Source organism: Astyanax mexicanus, chromosome 19, assembly GCF_023375975.1.
Source record: "Astyanax mexicanus isolate ESR-SI-001 chromosome 19, AstMex3_surface, whole genome shotgun sequence".
NCBI classification, from domain to species: domain Eukaryota; kingdom Metazoa; phylum Chordata; class Actinopteri; order Characiformes; family Acestrorhamphidae; genus Astyanax; species Astyanax mexicanus.
The window spans coordinates 12,965,175-12,985,133 of NC_064426.1; the positions used below are offsets into that span (position 1 = coordinate 12,965,175).

At 38.1% G+C, this 19,959-nt stretch overlaps 1 protein-coding gene across 3 annotated transcripts in view; it reads left to right on the forward strand.

The window, feature by feature from the left end:
- The window catches only part of itga3a (integrin, alpha 3a), a 75,648-nt gene extending 56,591 nt beyond the window's left edge, over positions 1-19,057 (forward strand). For 2 of the 3 annotated variants that reach the window (XM_049468028.1, XM_049468031.1), the window contains exons 19-25: positions 727-829; positions 7,767-7,946; positions 8,114-8,233; positions 8,401-8,517; positions 12,348-12,443; positions 12,837-12,962; positions 17,673-19,057. In XM_049468028.1, coding sequence (XP_049323985.1) covers positions 727-829; positions 7,767-7,946; positions 8,114-8,233; positions 8,401-8,517; positions 12,348-12,443; positions 12,837-12,962; positions 17,673-17,837 — 907 coding nt within the window. In that variant the 3' untranslated portion in view covers positions 17,838-19,057. Of the gene's footprint in view, positions 1-726; positions 830-7,766; positions 7,947-8,113; positions 8,234-8,400; positions 8,518-12,347; positions 12,444-12,836; positions 12,963-16,705; positions 16,855-17,672 lie in introns of all 3 variants that reach the window. The other variant, XM_049468030.1, reaches the window with a different exon arrangement.
- Positions 19,058-19,959: the final 902 nt, after the last annotated feature.

Consider the following 19,959-nt stretch of genomic DNA (forward strand, 5'->3'; position numbering starts at 1 on the left):
GAATTGATTCTACAACTGCAAACCTACCAAGACATGAACATTCACCCAAACTGACAAATCGAGCAAGGAGAGGAGACTGGGAAGGAGATTTACCTTCCAGCAAGACAATGACCCTAAACATACAGTCAGAGCTACAGTAGAATGATTTAGATCAAAGAGTATTTATGTTAGAATATTAGAATGGCCCAGTCTTAAATTGCATTGAGCTTCTGTGGCAAGACATGAAAATTGCTGTTTACAGATGTTCTCCATCCAACCTAACTGAGGTTAAGCTGTTTTATAAAGAAGAATGAGCAACAATCTCAGTCTCTAGATGTGCAAAGCTGGTAATGACACACCCCAAAAGACTTACAGTTGTAATTGCAGTGAAATATGGCTCTACTAAGTACTATATACTTTTGCATGTCACACTTTTCAGATTTTTATTTGATTAACCTTTTAAATCATTTTGTTCCACTTCACATTTATGCAATACTTTGTGTTTGTCTATCACCTAAAATCTCAATAAAATACATTTAAGTTTGTGGTTGTACAGTGACAAAATGTGGAAAAGTTCAAGGGGTATGAATACTTTTGCAAGCCACTGTATTTTGGTATAATAGAAGTTTCACCTGGTCTCTCCTCAGACCATGTGGAGCTGTTCACTAATCTTTAATAGACCAGATCAGGAAGCACTAACTGCTACTGCTAACTGCAAATGTTTAAAGTATGTGTGTTTCTTCCCAGAATGCCTCACAGTGTGAGGGTGGAGTTTAGTGGGGAGGTGGTGGGGGAGTCAGCGATGAAGAGCACTGCAGACATTGGCAGCCCAGTGGAGTTTACCTTTACAGTGAGTACCTGCAGAAACATTGATCACTAAAACTGATCAAGAGTGATCAGTGTCATCACTCACAGTCAGAGATGGAAAAAGTACTGAAAATTGTAATTAAGTAAAAGCACCTTTACTTTGCTAAAAATCTACTCAAGTAAAAGTAAAAGTATCCATCTAAAAATCTACTCAAGTAAAAGTAAAAGTATCCATCTAAAAATCTACTTGAGTAAAAGTAAAAGTATCCATCTAAAAATCTACTCAAGTAAAAGTAAAAGTATCCATCTAAAAATCTACTTGAGTAAAAGTAAAAGTATCCATCTAAAAATCTACTCAAGTAAAAGTAAAAGTATCCATCTAAAAATCTACTCAAGTAAAAGTAAAAGTATCCATCTAAAAATCTACTCAAGTAAAAGTAAAAGTATCCATCTAAAAATCTACTTGAGTAAAAGTAAAAAAGTACTCAGTTTGCAGTTTTTGGCTCATTTCTTGAACCTGAGATGACATTCCTATAACTATAAGGTAAATTGGCCAAACAGACTTACAGTTCTTCACAACACTTCAGATAACCAGCAAAATGTCATATGTCTCCCAAAACATTCATTATTGCTTCAAAATGAAGTCCCTCTCCCATATAAATAGTCAGTACCATAAAAATGGCATAGATCCTTCTCAATTGCTTTGGCACATTTTCATTCATTTCCTCCTTCTGTCAAAATAAACTGAAAGGTGCAGCACAACTACACGGATCCTCATCACTGCTCATATCGCTCCAAAAACAGTTTACCCATGTGTCAAAACTAATTTCCTTTCTCACACAAATCATCAGTGCCCCCAAAATACATTGACCTCGGCATTGTGTAAGTACTGCAAGTCAAAATGCTTAGATGTTTTGTCTTTATGGCAGAGGTCTAGCTAAAGGAATACAATTTTCACACCACACACTGCACTCATTCTGCGGAGAATGAGTTTTGTACACATTAATGTAGGTAGAAAATAAAAGAAAAATACAAAGGAAAATGTATCAAATATACTATGTATACAAAATACAGCAACCTGCAAAAACAAAACAAAAAAACAGTTAAGCATCACAAATGCAATACAGTAACATTCTGACTACTCTGTGCCATCCTCTACACTGATTGCCTGTTATATCATCACAGGACTAGCATCAAAGTACTAGCACCAGGCCAAGCTGTATATATACAGCAAAGCCAGCATTCAGAATCATAGGCAACACCTGTCAGGTAACAAACTGATGGATTGGTCACCTGTAATGTGGGACACTCCTCCTCATCAAAACCTGCTTTCATCTGTTACCTACTCACCTGATTGACATGAATTTATGAAATGTTCCAAAATATGTGTTCTGTATTGTATTACAATTTCTTAACTCATTTTGAGAATTGAGCAGACTGTTCTGCAGATGATGACTTATATGATGAAATTGTGCTGACATGTTTTGGAGAGAACAACCATTACACTGAGAATCAACTAATTGGGATAGACCAACAAGATGCATTCTTTTGGAAAATGTACTAAATGTAGGATGATTGTGTGAAGTGTAGGCTACTTGTACATAACCATTTGCAAAGATGTACTAAGTGCTTGAGACATGTACAAAGCATTTGAAATGTGATGAAAGCAACGAGAAATGCCATTCTGTTGTGAGGAACTGAAAGTTAGTTTGGGGGTTTGTCCATGTTATTAAAATGAGTTATAAATGAGCCAAACCAATTGAAAAAAACTGTAAAATGTACTTTGAGTAAAAGTTACATAGTTACATTTAATTATTTGATGTAAAAAAGTACAACAAATCATAAATAAATTTGTTTTAAATTAATATAATAATACAATAACATAATAATTTGGATCGTTCAGGCAGTATTTGTTCAGACCACCCCATAAAACATTTGAACAAGTGGCATATGTTTCTATAATCCATTTTTTTTTCTTTACTGTTAGAAAGTTATGGTCATATAGGCAACTATGAACCATATTTTTATAGTTTTAAAGTTCATTATTATTTTTTTAACTTGCCATTGCTATGTTTTAACTGCTATTTACATGTTTTTAACAGTCAAGCAGATTGTTTAATGTTCAGAATAACTACAGGGACACTCTTTGAACCATGGGATCATTTTTACTTAAATTGAACAGTATTTGCTGGTGCCTTTCTTATCGGCTGAAAGGAAATCAGGTCATCCAAACAGTTAAACCCCACTTACTATTATATATTTTGTAATGATCACTGGACACTGTATTCCTAAAAAATATAAACATTTTGACACAAAATAAATAGAAATTTGTACACACATTTTTAATCTAACAAATTTTATTTTTTATTTATTTATTTATTTATTACAGATTTCTGTGTATTTTGTGTTGAAATGTTTATATTTTTGTGAGGACTACCGTGTCCAGTAATCTCCCGGAGACATTGTGGAAAATATATAAGAATTTAATATATACTTTATTTAGATTTGTTCTTTAAATTGCCATATTTAATGGCTGGACCAATACCATTGCTAGCTGGACCAAGACCAATGCTACCTGGGTCAACATCATTGCTAGCTGGGATTCCACTTATGCTTGTTGGGACTTTACCCTCACTACTAACAACTGGGCCTTCACTCATGTTAGCTGGTAGACTTCCACTGCTTGCACCACTGTTATCTGGATTTCCATCACTGCCAGTTGGGCCCTCATCTGTGCTAGCTGGGCCTTCACTTATGCTAACTGGGCCTTCACTTATGCCAGTTGGACCTTCATCTATGTTAGTTGGACCTTTACCTATGCCAGTTGGACCTTCATCTATGCCAGCTGGGCTTTCACCTATGTCAGCTGGGTCTTCACCTATACCAAGTGGGCCTTCATTTATGCCAGCTGGGCCTTCACCTATGCTAGCTGGATCTTCATCTATGCAAGCTGGGCCTTCATCTGTGCTAGCTGGGTCCTCACCTATGCTAGCTGGGCCTTCACCTCTAGCTGGGTCTCCATTTGTGGAAGAAAGCAGTGTAAAGCTGCCTGCAAACATTGTCAATAAAAGAAACAGAAGGCTGCCAAATCCTGCAATATTAAAACATCGAAAGCTTAGGGTGCTTCAAACTGTTAATAACTCTAAATTAATATGGGACTCAACACATAAGCCAAAGGGCATTCTTTGTGCACACTTAAATATACGAAGTATTCTATCGAAAAGTGACCAGGTCCACCATCTTCTTACTGACTCTAATATTGATTTTCTTTGCTTATCTGAGACTTGGCTTTGTGAATATTCGCCTTCAGCGATACTATCTGTACCTGGATATAACATTTTCAGAAAAGATAGACAGGGTTCTAAGGGAGGAGGTGTTCTGATTTATGCCAAGAATACTTTTAATTGTAATGAGATACATGTTTCAGATGAGATTGGATTAGAACATGTTGCATTAACTGTTACCTTGTCACAACAAATGTCCTTTACTCTTGTAGTTATCTATAGGCCTCCTTCTTCAAGTGTGGAATTTTTCGAAAAGCTGAAAGGCCTTTTAAAACAACTTAACCTTGCAAAAGAGGTAATAATAATGGGCGACTTAAATGTTAATTGGGAAGTTAATAAACTTAGGAAAAATTTGAAAAAGGTTATGGATGATATGGACATGACTCAGGTAATCAATGGCCCTACAAGAATTACAAACTCAACCAGCACCCAGATTGATTTAGCTTTCACTAATATGCCAGAAAGGATATTGAAGTCATACAATATGCTTACAGGAATGTCTGATCACAATCTTATAATGGTCACAAGAAAATTAAACAAAAGACGTTTTAAACCCTTGGCTGGTACTGAATTTTATGGGATACCAAGACAGGAACAACAAAATTTCCAAGACTCAATAAATGAAGTTAATTGGGATGAACTGCTCACTGGCAAAAATTTAGATATGGATTGTTCTAATATGGCCAACAAAATACAAGAAATTATTAAACGATTTACAAGGTCAATTAAACTAAAAGCTAAAAAGAACAGCATTCCTTGGCTAAATACATCTATTCTACAACTAATGAAAGAACGAGATCACTCTTTGAAGTTGGCAAATAAATTAGGACACAGCAGACATCAATTTATTTCATTGAGAAATAGGGTAGTGAAAGAAATAAGAAAATCTAAAGCTGACTTCTTTATTACCGTCTTGAATAGTGCGAGAGGGAATTCTAAAATAACCTGGAACTATATTAAAAAACTTTTGGGTGAATCCCAAAACAAAAATAAATCAAAACCAGGGCAAATTAACTTAAATGGAATTATTTTGACAAAGCCTCAATTGATGGCTGATGCCTTTAACAATTACTTTATTGAGTCTGTGTCAGAAATTTCTGATAAGTTTACAGTTAAACAAAGGAGGGAATACCCCACATTGTCTGAAACGCAGTCGTTTACCATTACAAATATTACTGAAACTAAAGTTATTAATTTAATCCAATCACTTAAGTCATCTAGAGCAAAGGATGTTTTTGGAATGGACCCGAACATGCTTAAAGATCTCGGCCCAGCTCTTGCCGCTCCTATTGCCTCAATCATTAATCTCTCAATCTCATCGCACTGCTTTCCAAAGGCCTGGAAATCTGCTATTGTCACCCCCATCTTTAAATCTGGTGAATCAACTTCTCTAATTAACTACCGTCCAATAAGTATTCTACCAGTCATTTCTAAATTAGCAGAAAAATGGGTGGCAAAGCAGATTGTCCATTATTTAAACAACAGCTCCCCCTCTCTTCATCCCATGCAGTTTGGTTTTAGATCTAAGTATTCCACTGAAATGGCTACATGCCTCTTTATTGAAAAAATTAAATATTTTCTCGATAAGGGTGGAGTTGTAGGGGCGGTGTTTTTGGACCTTAGAAAAGCATTTGATACAGTAAATCTTCTTAACAAGCTCTTAAAATTTAACTTTTCTCAAAATGCTGTGACCTGGATTGAATCATATCTGACTGATCGATTTCAATCTGTATCGGTTAATAACTGTAGATCTGACTTTCTTAGGCTTACCTCTGGAGTTCCTCAGGGGTCAATTTTAGGACCCCTTTTATTTAGCCTTTACATTAACGATTTGCCCACAGTCTGTTCGGAAGCCGAATGCCTTATGTATGCAGATGATACGGTTTTTTTTGTACATGGACACACCAAAGACATTGTTGCGGCCAAACTCATAAAAACAATGTCATGTGTTACAACTTGGATGCAGAAATGCTGTTTGGAGCTAAACACTTCGAAAACTGTAGGCATGTATTTCACTAAAACAAACAGAGTATCATCTGACCCTGATATCCATGTTAATGGAGAACGATTACAAATTGTTAACCAATATAAATATCTGGGGTTAATAATAGATTCAGAGCTCTCCTTTAAAGCCCATATCGGAAAATTGTGTAAAACAGTAAAGTTTAATCTCGCAAACTTTCGTGCGATTCGCAATAATATGTCAACTGAAGCTGCAAAAAGGTATGTGCATTCAATGATTTTTAGCCATTTTAATTATTGCATAACCAGTTGGTCCCAGGCTTGTCAAAGTTCAAAAAAACCGTTGGAAATCTTGTACAAGCAAGTAATTAAAGTAATGGATAAAAAACCCAGGTACCATCATCACTGTGCAATTTTAAAAAAATACAATTTTTTGGATTGGGACAGTCTTCACACATTTGCAGACCTAAAATTGATCTATAAAGTACTGCATAAATTGGCTGCAGATCCTCTGGCAGACTTTATCAGCCAAAGAAATAGCCTTGAGCGTGTCACCCGAGGATCTGTCAGAGGTGACTGCAACATTCCGTTGCGCAGAAGCACTTTTGGTAAATCGGCCTGGTCTGTAAGGAGTGCAAGCGTGTGGAACTCAGTACCTGAGGAGGTTAAGTTGCTCACAACATATAAGAACTTCACAAAAAAACTGAAAATGTGGCTTATTAATAACTATAGTTGCCAACATTAAAATATAAGCCTGTTGTGTTGTTTTAGTGATATGATAAATCTTTGTCTTTTTTTTTTTTTTTTTTTTTTTTTTCTGTATTATACTGTATGGTAGTTTGTCCTTTTCTTCTTACTCTCTTTTTCTTAAATTGTAATTCTATCTTGTGTCTTTTCTCTTTTAAATTTCTTCTTGCCTTTTTACATCGTGGCCTGGGGACTACAGATGAAAATTAGCCTTCTGGCTAATTCTGGCTTTTTTAACTATGTATAATCATGTGTTTTATGAAAATGCACTGTCCCCTTCTAAATAAATAAATACTAAATACTAATATATATAATCATTCTTTCGACAAAACTCAACATACTAATCGATCAAACCACAATATTAAGTCTATTAAAATAAGCTCTGCCCCATGCACTGGCATCTTCTGGCAAAATCACAACCAGATAATACCATAATTACCTGTAAAATATCAGTCTCAGGAGATGAGTGGGGAATGAAGGACTGTGAGACTGATGCTCGGGCAGTGAGATAGTGTTGCTCTCCTGACCCATCTGGTATCATAGAGCCACCGCGCGCCACCAAAAACACTTGCCCGACACGTTTAACAATTTAACTTATAATCATCTCTACTGACCCCCTCTTTCCACCCATGCCTGTATTTTTGTGGCGATATCGCAGAGTACTTACTGTCTGTAGTGGAGATTTAAAAAGGCGCGGGGTTTTAGAGCAGCTCCGGTGTGTGTGTGTGTGTGTGTGTGTGTGTGTGTGTGTGTCTGTGCTGCAGCAGCACAGAGGAGCTGGATGTGAGTGTCAGACATGTGGATTGGACATTTATGAAAATACGGAACAAATCAAATTTTGTGACAAAATGTTCTTGAGTAAAAGTAAAATTAACTATTTTAAAAACTACTTTAAAAATGACAAATTACTCATTAAATCTACTTAATTACAGTAATGTGAGTAAATGTAATTCGTTACTAAACGTGTGTGTGTGTGTGTGTGTGTAGGTGACTTTGAATGGGAGGCCTCTGGGCTCTCTGGGTTTTCTTCAGGTTGGATTTGAATGGCCATATGAGGTGGAGAATGAGAAGTGGCTGCTGTACCTGGCAGAGATTCAGGTCAGATCAGGAACATCAGTGTCTTTTTGCAGACCAGCAGAGAACATAGTCAACCCACTTAACTTACTGGTGAGTCCCCACAGATTTCTGACCACACACACAATCACACATGCATACACACAAAGAGATTTACCAAAAATGTTTTATTAATGTAAATATTTATATGTAAGCAATAGTTTCAGACATTTTGCTTATTTACATATATTAATCTGGAAATGGTGTGTGGGTGTGTGTAGGTCTCTGAGCGTAATTCTATTCAAAGGAGGAGGAGAAGTGATGAAGGCTCTGCTGTTGTCTATCCAGAAGCTCAGGCAGCTCTGAACTCACAGAGCATGCGGCGGAGAAGAGTCCAGCTGGTCAGTCCACCCGTCCACCCATCCTCCTCAGGCATTTCTCAGTGTTTTAGTTGCTAGGCAACCAGATTTACTCATGACTGACTGTCTGCCCCCACTGACTGACTTTAGTTACAGTTATATATATATATATATATATGTGTGTGTGTGTGTGTGTGTGTGTCCTGCAGAGTTGTAGGTCAGGAGGAGGAGCAAAGTGTCAGACCTTCAGCTGCCCACTGCTCAACATGACCTCCACCACTGTGCTCATGGTGCGCGCTCGGCTGTGGAACAGCACCATGCTGGAGGTTATTCTACACGCACACACCTACACACACACACACACACAATCGTGAGGTACCTACTCTTTGTAGATTCTGCAGCAAAAGTAGTCTAGATGGAAACAGGGATCCGCGAGCACATAGTGGATTTTTTTTCCCCACCTGTTTTTTCTTAACCTTTGAACCTTTAAATTTAACCCTTTAATGCGACTATGCTAATTCTGAACTGGAAAAAAAGGATGATGAAATTGGCATAGCTCCTTAAGTTAAAACCTATAAAGACAAATAAGCACACTTTTCCATACAATTTTGGGCCATGGAATTCAATAGAATGGTTATTTTTAGGTTTTTGACACATTTTGACTCAATTCTGGGACAAAAATATCAAAGATTAGCAGAAAATGTTATGGTCACCTGTATGTTTTCACATTATACATTATATTCACATTATGAAAAGTCTGACAGGTACCAGGATGAAAAATTTAATTAGCTGCAGAACTAATTGATGATAAAATCCAACAATGTACTAAAAATAAAGTATTAGTATAGTGTTGGACTAATAATTATAATCCTCATTATCACCATTGAAGAGATCATCAAAGTCTATCTTTTAAATCTCTGTCCCTTCCTCCTGATCACCTGTCCCCTCTCCAATCAATCCTGTCTCTTCTGCTCTTGCAAAAATGTCAACAAGAGAAGGAGAGAAGATGGGGCAAACTGACCAGAGTCTAGCATCATTATTACCCTCTGTCATTGTTAAGTCATTCTCACACCTGGAAATCTGGACAAAGCATTGTTTTAACACTGTAAAATAATACATTCATTACACTAGCTAATGTAGCACATATCACACAATAACCTTTATCATCAGATTTCATAAACAATATATTATATAGCAAATCTAACAGCTAATCCTGCAAAAACAAACACAATACAATTGGTTGCTACTATACACAAACTAGACCTGTACATGATACAACATAGGTCTTCCAAAACTCTACATCTGTCAGTAGTTTTCTTGATGTGTGAAATTATTGCTAACATATAAAGACTGCTTTATACAATCATAAGTAGTTCTACAGAGCTCCAAATATTATTTGAATACTTGGACTATCAGAACCCTGACAGGATCCAACATTGAGCGAGTCACAGAGTAGAAGTATCTTGACATCAGGCTGGATGAAAAACTCTCATTTAAAACTCATATAAATAATTTAGTCATTAGGTGCAGACAGAGACTGGGTTTCCTTTACTGTAATTAATCTTGTCTGCCTATGTTTGCTAGAAAAAGAGTGGTAGAGGCCACTTTACTGTCAGTGTTGGACTATGCTGATGTAATTTATAGGCAGGCGTCTGCCAGTACCCTGAAACCTCTGGACTCAGTATATGATTCTGCTCTAAGGTTCATTACTGGTAACCTTTACACTACTCACCACTGCAAACTGTACCACAAAATAGGCTGGTCCTCACTAGCAGCTCGACGGAAAACACACTGGCTTTATATAATATATAATGCCATCTTATATCTCATCCATGATTTCTATAAACACCAGTAATTATCAGACCCGCTCTACTGATTGGATCAGCTGTTTTTACTGAACTGGGAAAATGTGCTTTTAGCTACAGAGAATCAGCGAGCTGGAAGTCACTAAAACTCACTAAATCAAATGATGTCACTAAACCATTTTAAACTTTTAATATTTAACAACCTTCAGACAGCTGTACCTGTTTTAGTAGAGTTTTTATTTTAATGTGTCATTTATTTTAATTATTTTGTCTTTTTATTAATCTAATTTTATGTTTTACCATTTAGCCCTTATATTTTATTTATATTATTCATTTCATCGTTTTATTTGTTTTGTTACTGCTTTTACTTTTGGCCTTTTACATTTTTATTTCATTTATTGTCTTCCTTTTTTATATATTTTTTACTTTTTTTTACTTATTATTATTATTATTATTATTATTATATATTATTTATTTTAGTTCCATCATTTACTTTTTTTTATAATTGTGGTTATTTTAGTTCCTTTATTTTTTAAACTGTTTTTATTTCATTATTCTACATATTTATCTCTTTGTTTTTTTGCTCTACATTTTAGCCTGTTTGCATATCCTTTTATTTTGAATTAGTTAATTTTTTCTTAATTAAATCTTACATTGTTTGCTTGTTTTTATAATTTAAACTTAAGTTTCAATCCCTTTAATTTTATGTAAGCTCGGCTACATTTAAAAATGAGGGTTACCCTCAATGATTGATGGGGGGAGCACGTACACAAAGGGGAGTCAGATTCTGACAGAGAGGTAGAATTCATCACAACACCTGGCAAAGCAACTCGCCTAACTCATAACTAACATTCCACAAACCAATTAATATGAAGTATAGAGAGACCACATTGTAGTAAACTGCAGAGTGAAACCAACTGGACCAAAAAGTATATACTATACCTACTTTCTCTAAAAATAAGGCCTTACTTTGTCTTAAAATGTCTGTAATCTGTTTTTTCTAAGTTTTTCTTTTGAAATATTACAGACTGTAAACACAAATTTGCTTTTATATTTTAATTATTTAAAATATTTCTAAAATATTTTAAACAAGTTAGTTTTGTTTAAAATATTGGTTTGTTAAAAATACTATAATCATAAACTTAATGTAAAGTCTGTAATATTGGTATTTTTGTTGTTTTGAAAACTGTATTACAACGTCTTAAAAAGTCTTACATATGCAGATATCAGATCTGAGTTTACTGTAGAGCTACTCATATAGGCGTACCTAATACCTCACTACTAAAGCCACCAGAGTATAAATTTATAATTTAATATTCACATTTTTAATTCCACCTTAAAATGGCTAACATGTTACATTGCACCTGTAGTAGATGTTAGGTGCTTTAAGAGTTTTATATGTTTCAGTTAATGTTGTGCAGACAGTATAAACAGTCCACATAAAACTACACCTGGATTCTTTTATGAATCTTATGTTCCACCTTTGTTTAAGGTGGAATGGTAAATTTAAAATCTTTGGAAGAGGAGTTTACTGAAGACAGCTTACAGAGCGTGGGGGCTGTATGTGGAGAAATTGTCTGTCTTTAAAAAGCATGCCTCTTTAAAACCACACGCTCTTGTAGAACTCTCGTCCAATAGTACTGCGTGCTTTTGAGTCTCCAGACCCTTTAGGAGCAGTGCAGGGAGCAGGGTGTGATTTGGGACAGGTCGGTAAACGTTGATCAGAGAGTAGCAGCACTAAACAAACTGCATGCATCATAATGCCCTGAAAAAGTGAACGCTGCAATGTGTTCATGGCTTTAACAGCTGGAATGCACCCGAACCCTTGTTTTTACCTCTTTGAAGGGGTTCACGTCTAATAAGAGGGTCACCCCCGTTATTTACACCCTGGCTGCATCTCTCTATACTGATACTGACTGGATTGTGGAATGTTGGCAGTTAGTTCAGTGAGTTGCCTTTTTGGTGTTGTGTTGAGTTCTGCATCCCTGCCAGAATTCAACTCCCCTTTGAGTGCATGTGCATCACGCAGCAGGAAAGGGTCACTGATTTCTCTTGTTTTCTTTTATTCATGTCTATAAATAAGGGCTACATTTACATTAGATACACGAGTCACAAGTGTAATCTGTCGTACCCATACTGTTGCGTGATGCGTGTGCAAATGCATCAGAGTCTGACATTTTGGCACAACACCATTTCTTTCTTATCCTTTTAATGCTGAATAGTTGAGGATGGCCTACCACATTCTTCTGTAAATGTACAAACCATCTAATAAAAGTACTTTCTCACTGCAAATGAACGGGACCATGTGTCAGTTGCTCCAGACCAAGAGCAGTGTGTTTGTGTGTTTGTAGGATTACAGGGATTCAGAAACACGTATCGAAGTCCTGGCCACACTGCAGCTGATCACTGATAAACCCACCATCAGAATGGACAACGCCTCCTCCACCGTAAGAACAGTAAAATTCTCTCTACTGTTATATATCCCTGAGATGGGAATACACTGAGCCACACTGAATTATATACTGTAATGAGATACAGTGAGATGCGCTGAGATACACTGACGTACTGATAACCCGAGACATTATACTTTTTAGACACAATAAGATACTCTGACACACTGAGATGCAATAAATATACTGATACCATGAGATATACATTATCTCACAAAAGTGAGTACACCACCCAAGATGGCAAAGGTCATACAACAGTTTTCCAGCACAGGTTCTAGTCCCAACAGATACAGTATGATACACTTAGATTGTTACAGTGAGATTTCTTGAGACACATTGAGATTTAATGAGATATTTGATTATGACAGCTTTTCCTTTCTCTTTGGTCAGTTTTATGTGGAAGTGGTCCCCGCAGGCCAGAAGGAGATGCTGTATGAAGCTCCGCTGTGGATCATCATTGTGTCTGTGCTGGCTGGTGTCATCCTGCTAGGACTCATCATTCTCCTTCTGTGGAAGGTCTGCATTAACAAAATTAGAACCAATCACAATCATAGGGAGGAGTCTCAGAACTAACAAGGCGGTAATTAATATTAATCACAGTCAGAGGGAGACCTTTAGGACAATCAAGTGCCGACATCAGAATGAGAAATGGGACAATATTCAGACTCCTAGTGATGGCAGATTCAAATTCTGTAACTGAGTGGAGCTTATGGTTATTTCTGTTTTTCGGTGCGTGATTGGCTGTGTGTGTATTCACAGGGTGTGATTGGCTGTGTGTGTATTCACAGGGTGTGATTGGCTGTGCGTGTATTCACAGGGTGTGATTGGCTGTGTGTGTATTCACAGGGTGTGATTGGCTGTGTGTGTATTCACAGGGTGTGATTGGCTGTGTGTGTATTCACAGGGTGTGATTGGCTGTGTGTGTATTCACAGGGTGTGATTGGCTGTGTGTGTATTCACAGGGTGTGATTGGCTGTGTGTGTATTCACAGGGTGTGATTGGCTGTGTGTGTATTCACAGAGTGTGATTGGCTGTGTGTGTATTCACAGAGTGTGATTGGCTGTGTGTGTATTCACAGGGTGTGATTGGCTGTGCGTGTATTCACAGGGTGTGATTGGCTGTGTGTGTATTCACAGGGTGTGATTGGCTGTGTGTGTATTCACAGGGTGTGATTGGCTGTATGTGTATTCACAGGGTGTGATTGGCTGTATGTGTATTCACAGGGTGTGATTGGCTGTGTGTGTATTCACAGGGTGTGATTGGCTGTATGTGTATTCACAGGGTGTGATTGGCTGTGTGTGTATTCACAGGGTGTGATTGGCTGTGTGTGTATTCACAGGGTGCGATTGGCTGTGTGTGTATTCACAGGGTGTGATTGGCTGTGCGTGTATTCACAGGGTGCGATTGGCTGTGTGTGTATTCACAGGGTGTGATTGGCTGTGCGTGTATTCACAGGGTGTGATTGGCTGTGCGTGTATTCACAGGGTGTGATTGGCTGTGTGTGTATTCACAGGGTGTGATTGGCTGTGTATGTATTCACAGGGTGTGATTGGCTGTGTGTGTATTCACAGGGTGTAATTGGCTGTGTGTGGATTTTCAGCGTGTTATTGGCTGTGTGTAAATTCTCAGTGTATGATTGGCCCTGAGTAAATCCTCAGTTCGTGACTGACTGTGTGTGAGTTCCTTGTCATCAACTGTATCTTCCTTGAGCTAATGCACAAGAAAGCTCACAGTTTGCTGAAGACAAGCAGCCCAAGATCATGGATTACTGGAACCATGTCTTTCAGTCTAATGAGATCAAGATAAACTTGTTTGGCTCAGATGTTGTTCAGCATGTGTGGTGGCTTCCTGGTGAGAAGTGCCATAACAGTTGTCCCTTACTTACAGTCAAGCATGGTGGTGGTAGTATCGTGGTCTGGCGCTGCATACATGCTGCCATTCTGACATTCTAAAGCAGAGCATGATCCTCTAGCAGTTTTCAAGCATAATAATGACTCCAAACACACCTCCAAGATGACAACTGCCTTGCTGAGGAAGGTAAAGGTGATGGACTGGCCAAGTATTTCTCCAGACCTTAACCCTATTGAACAAGGTCTCTGACATGCACCAGATCTGAGATTTTAGCTGTGGAGGTGTGGATTCCAGTGTCAACCTGTGAAGTTCTGTGAAGAGAGTTAAGGCAATTTTGACACTTTGGGCACAAAGCTGTACAAGCTTTACACATTGTGCGGCTGTGTGAATTCTCATTGAGTGATTGGCTGTGTGAATTCTCATTGTGTGATTGGCTGTGTGTGAATTCTCAATGTGTGATTGGCTGTGTGTGAATTCTCATTGTGTGATTGGCTGTGTGAATTCTCATTGAGTGATTGGCTGTGTGAATTCTCATTGTGTGATTGGCTGTGTGTGAATTCTCATTGTGTGATTGGCTGTGTGAAGTCTCATTGTGTGATTGGCTGTGTGAAGTCTCATTGTGTGATTGGCTGTGTGAATTCTCATTGTGTGATTGGCTGTGTGTAAATTGTCATTGTGTGATTGGTTGTGTGAATTCTCATTGAGTGATTGGCTGTGTGAATTCTCATTGTGTGATTGGCTGTTTGTGAATTCTCATTGTGTGATTGGCTGTGTGTGAATTCTCATTGAGTGATTGGCTGTGTGAATTCTCATTGAGTGATTGGCTGTGGGAATTCTCATTGTGTGATTGGCTGTGTGAAGTCTCATTGTGTGATTGGCTGTGGGAATTCTCATTGAGTGATTGGCTGTGTGAATTCTCATTGAGTGATTGGCTGTGTGAATTCTCATTGTGTGATTGGCTGTGTGAATTCTCATTGAGTGATTGGCTGTGTGAATTCTCATTGTGTGATTGGCTGTGTGAATTCTCATTGTGTGATTGGCTGTGTGTAAATTGTCATTGTGTGATTGGTTGTGTGAATTCTCATTGAGTGATTGGCTGTGTGAATTCTCATTGTGTGATTGGCTGTGTGTGAATTCTCATTGTGTGATTGGCTGTGTGTGAATTCTCATTGAGTGATTGGCTGTGTGAATTCTCATTGTGTGATTGGCTGTGTGAATTCTCATTGTGTGATTGGCTGTGTGAATTCTCATTGTGTGATTGGCTGTGTGAATTCTCATTGAGTGATTGGCTGTGTGAATTCTCATTGTGTGATTGGCTGTGTGAATTCTCATTGTGTGATTGGCTGTGTGAATTCTCATTGAGTGATTGGCTGTGTGAATTCTCATTGTGTGATTGGCTGTGTGAATTCTCATTGTGTGATTGGCTGTGTGAATTCTCATTGTGTGATTGGCTGTGTGAATTCTCATTGAGTGATTGGCTGTGTGAATTCTCATTGTGTGATTGGCTGTGTGAATTCTCATTGAGTGATTGGCTGTGTGAATTCTCATTGTGTGATTGGCTTTGTGAATTCTCATTGTGTGATTGGCTTGTGTGAATTCTCATTGTGTGATTGGCTGTGTGTGAATTCTCATTGTGTGATTGGCTGTGTGTGAATTCTCATTGTGTGATTGGCTGTGTGTGAATTCTCAATGTGTGATTGGCTGTGTGTGAATTCTCATTGTGTGATTGGCTGTGTGTAAATTCTCATTGTGTGATTGGCTGTGTGTAAATTCTCATTGTGTGATTGGCTGTGTGTGAATTCTCATTGTGTGATTGGCTGTGTGTGAATTCTCATTGTGTGATTGGCTGTGTGTGAATTCTCAATGTGTGATTGGCTGTGTGTGAATTCTCATTGTGTGATTGGCTGTGTGTAAATTCTCATTGTGTGATTGGCTTGTGTGAATTCTCATTGTGTGATTGGCTGTGTGTGAATTCTCATTGTGTGATTGGCTGTGTGTGAATTCTCATTGTGTGATTGGCTGTGTGTGAATTCTCAATGTGTGATTGGCTGTGTGTGAATTCTCATTGTGTGATTGGCTGTGTGTGAATTCTCATTGTGTGATTGGCTGTGTGTAAATTCTCATTGTGTGATTGGCTGTGTGTAAATTCTCATTGTGTGATTGGCTGTGTGTAAATTCTCATTGTGTGATTGGCTGTGTGTGAATTCTCATTGTGTAATCGGCTGTGTGAATTCTTATTGTGTGATTGGCTGTGTGTGAATTCTCATTGTGTGATTGGCTGTGTGTGAATTCTCATGGTGTGATTGGCTGTGTGAAGTCTCATTGTGTGATTGGCTGTTTGTGAATTCTCATTGTGTTTTTGGCTGTGTGAATTCTCATTGTGTGATTGGCTGTGTGTGAATCCTCAGTGTGGGTTCTTCCGGAGGGCGAGTACTCGGGAACTGTATGAGGCAAAGTCTCAGAAGGCGGAGATGAAGGTGCAGCCATCTGAGACAAATCGGCTAACGGAGGAGGACTGAGGACGGACTGTGTTCAACTGATTGTTTAGGAGCTCTTGGTAAACTTAGTTCTCTCTATCTCTGTCCCCCTTTTTCTCTCTCTCTCTCTCTCTCTCTCTCTCTCTCTCTCTCTCTCTAACCTGTAGCTCTTTGTGGTTCTCTTTTTCTCTCTCTTTCCCCTGATTCTGCAGAACTTTAACTCACTGATCAAATGTTTAGGAACATCTTGCTTTTTAGCTGATTGTATTAGTTTCTCCAGGGAGTTAATGGTGCATGTTCACACTCAATCCAGGTTCAAAAAGTAAAAAACAGAAGCGAGTGCAGTTGTGAGTTTGAGGTCATTTAGAGAGAAAATTGGATCAAGTAAAAGCTTATTTTTGTATTATTCAGTCAGAGAAACTCTGGATTCCATCATTTACAATCAAAAAAGACATCAAGGTCATTCCCCTGATTAAAAAGTCTAATCATACCTTCCTTTTTGCTTCTGGACTCTTCCTCCCTCCTGCTCTGCGGAAATGACCTTCAGCTGAATAACCTTACTGTACTCTTTGTTCAAGGCTAACACATGTTCCTTTCCCACAGTGCACTGCAGCAGGGTCATCCAGATGTTCTGAGTCTGTGACATTAATTACAAGCCACTTAATGCCATGATTGTATTATTACTGAATATTAATATATTGTTAATATTATTAATATGGATAATTTTGAAATTAATATTGCTATTACTACTGAATTCAATACTGATATTAACGTTGCTAAATAATATGTTCTTCAGTGTTTATGATAATGAAGTTTTCATGTAGATGATCTTTTAGATTTTCCCTCGCTTTCCTACTGTTCTAATGACATCTTTTTTCTGTGTCTGTGTGTGTTTTAGAGTGGATTCTTCAGACGAACTGTTTATTTCAGAGAAATGCTGAAACACCGGGGCGTGCGAGTGTGTAAAGAGGAGCGCTACAGCCTCAGCCAGGGTTCCCTCATTCAGAAGAACACCAAAAAACCCTGGATCACCAACTTGACTGAGACTCAGCTATACTACTGACCAGATCACCGCTAGGTCCAGCTTGGGTCTAAAGGGTTTATTAGGTCCACTTTTTTTTAGGTCTACTGTTTTCACAGTATCCACTGTGGCCAAGGATTCCACAGTAACCACTGGGTCTTCTGGGCCAATTGGGTCCACAGGATTCACTTTGTCCATTGGGCCAAAGGGCTAATTAAGTTGACAAGGTCAAGGCAGCTGACATGGCAGCTGCTGGGATTGGTGGATGCTGTGAACTCGGTGGACACAAGAGAATTGATAGATGCTGTGGAGACGGTAGACATTGTGGACTTGATGGATACTTTGGATACAGTGGGCACTGTGCTAAAGACAGTCTGGACACTGTGAACACAGTGGTAGACATTGTGGATGCTTTAGATGCTGTGGATTATGTGGGTGCTGCACTTCCTTATAAACTCAGCTGGCATTTAAAAGTAGAAATAGAATTTTGTAACTGTTAAATTAACAGCACTTAATAAAAACAACAAATATTAAATGGTATAATATATTGTACTGAAACTGGTTTACATGTTGTTATGATTGATGTATGTGTAAAGTCAGTATCAACTCCTAGCATTATGTGTAAAAATGTTTTGCAGTCATGTTGATCTTGCTGTAAAATATGTTTCCGCTCTGAATTAAACCACTGTTAGATGTGTTTAAGTGAACTGTTTGTGAGATGTTTTGAAATGCTTTTTAATGTGTCATCTGCTGGATTCTGATGACCACAGCTGAACCTGGAAGGTTGGCTTCTGCGGGTTGTTTACAGTTCCGAAAGGCTTACAAATGTTTTTCTTTGACCTCAGAAGTTTTGTATCCCCTGTCAAATCCTAGAGATTAATTCACTTCTCAGTGCTCACCTGAGTTCAGTTGGAGAAGTGTGAGTGCTGTATGGGTTCCTCTTTTTGACGGTAGAACTTTATTGCTGTTCGTTGATCTGGTAAAGATATATTTAGAAATGTAAAATAATAATAATGTCAGACAGCCACACCTCTGAGAGAATTCCTAGTCCAGGCAATCACAGTAGATGTATTATTATTCCTTCTCCTGATGTTGAAAAGTGGAGTTTTTGCTCTGCGTGAAGAACCCCTCTTTATAGTGATTTATTTTTATATTGGAGATTTTGTAAAAGATGTTTTACACATTTACGGTCTAATCTGTTTTGTTGGGGTTTCTGTGCTCAGTGTTTCCAGTCTGTATTTAAATAAACCCAATAACTCTTATTGATTAGATTTCATGTGTTTATTTATTCATTCACTGTGGATAAATCTGACTTTACACAGTCTGACTGAATACTGCAAAATCCATAGTGGATACTGAATAATTCATACTACACTTGCAGAGGTGAGTACACCCCTCACCTTTCTGCAAATATTTTATTTATGGCTGTCAACATTAAAGCATTAACACACATGATTAATTTTGAATTAGTAACACGTTTTTTGTGTGTAATTTTTTACGCACATTACTTTTGCGTAACTTCTGCCTAAAAGTCTTGGAGCTCCCAACAGGGAAATGATGCAGTTTAGGTACGAAGTGGCCGGCTAGACCAGCACTCACCGTTCACATTCTCCTGCTCTCACGAACTAACTGTGGTGGCTTAACTGCCTCTTAAGCTGTTAAATCTCTTAAATATAATATAAAATATATGAACTATCTTTAGCTTTAGAGCAGAGAATGCTAAGAAAATAGCTCTGTAGACACACACACACACAAACAGGTAGTAAGCAAACAGCAGTAGTAAGGGCAAAACATACCAGGGTGGTCAAACAGTCCAGAGGTCACACACAATGCAGGCAACATCAAAGGGTAGACAAGAAGAAGGCAAGAATTGTGGTCAGTAAACAAACAAAGGTCAAAAAAGAGAGAACAATAGTAACAAAGGAGAAACGCGTAGCACAAGGGTAAACCTACAATACACAGCAAAGACTATGGCTGCGTCCAGAAACTTTTGCTACTCCTCCTTTCCTACTCCTCCTCTCCTACCCCGGAAGAAGGTGGAGGAATCGAGGAGAGGAGCAGGAGGAACTGAGGAAAGGAGCTGTAATTGGGGAAATGGAACAGCTGATCCCTTTTAGATAGGATGTTGACTACTGATGAACTGAGCCAATCACAATGCTCACTT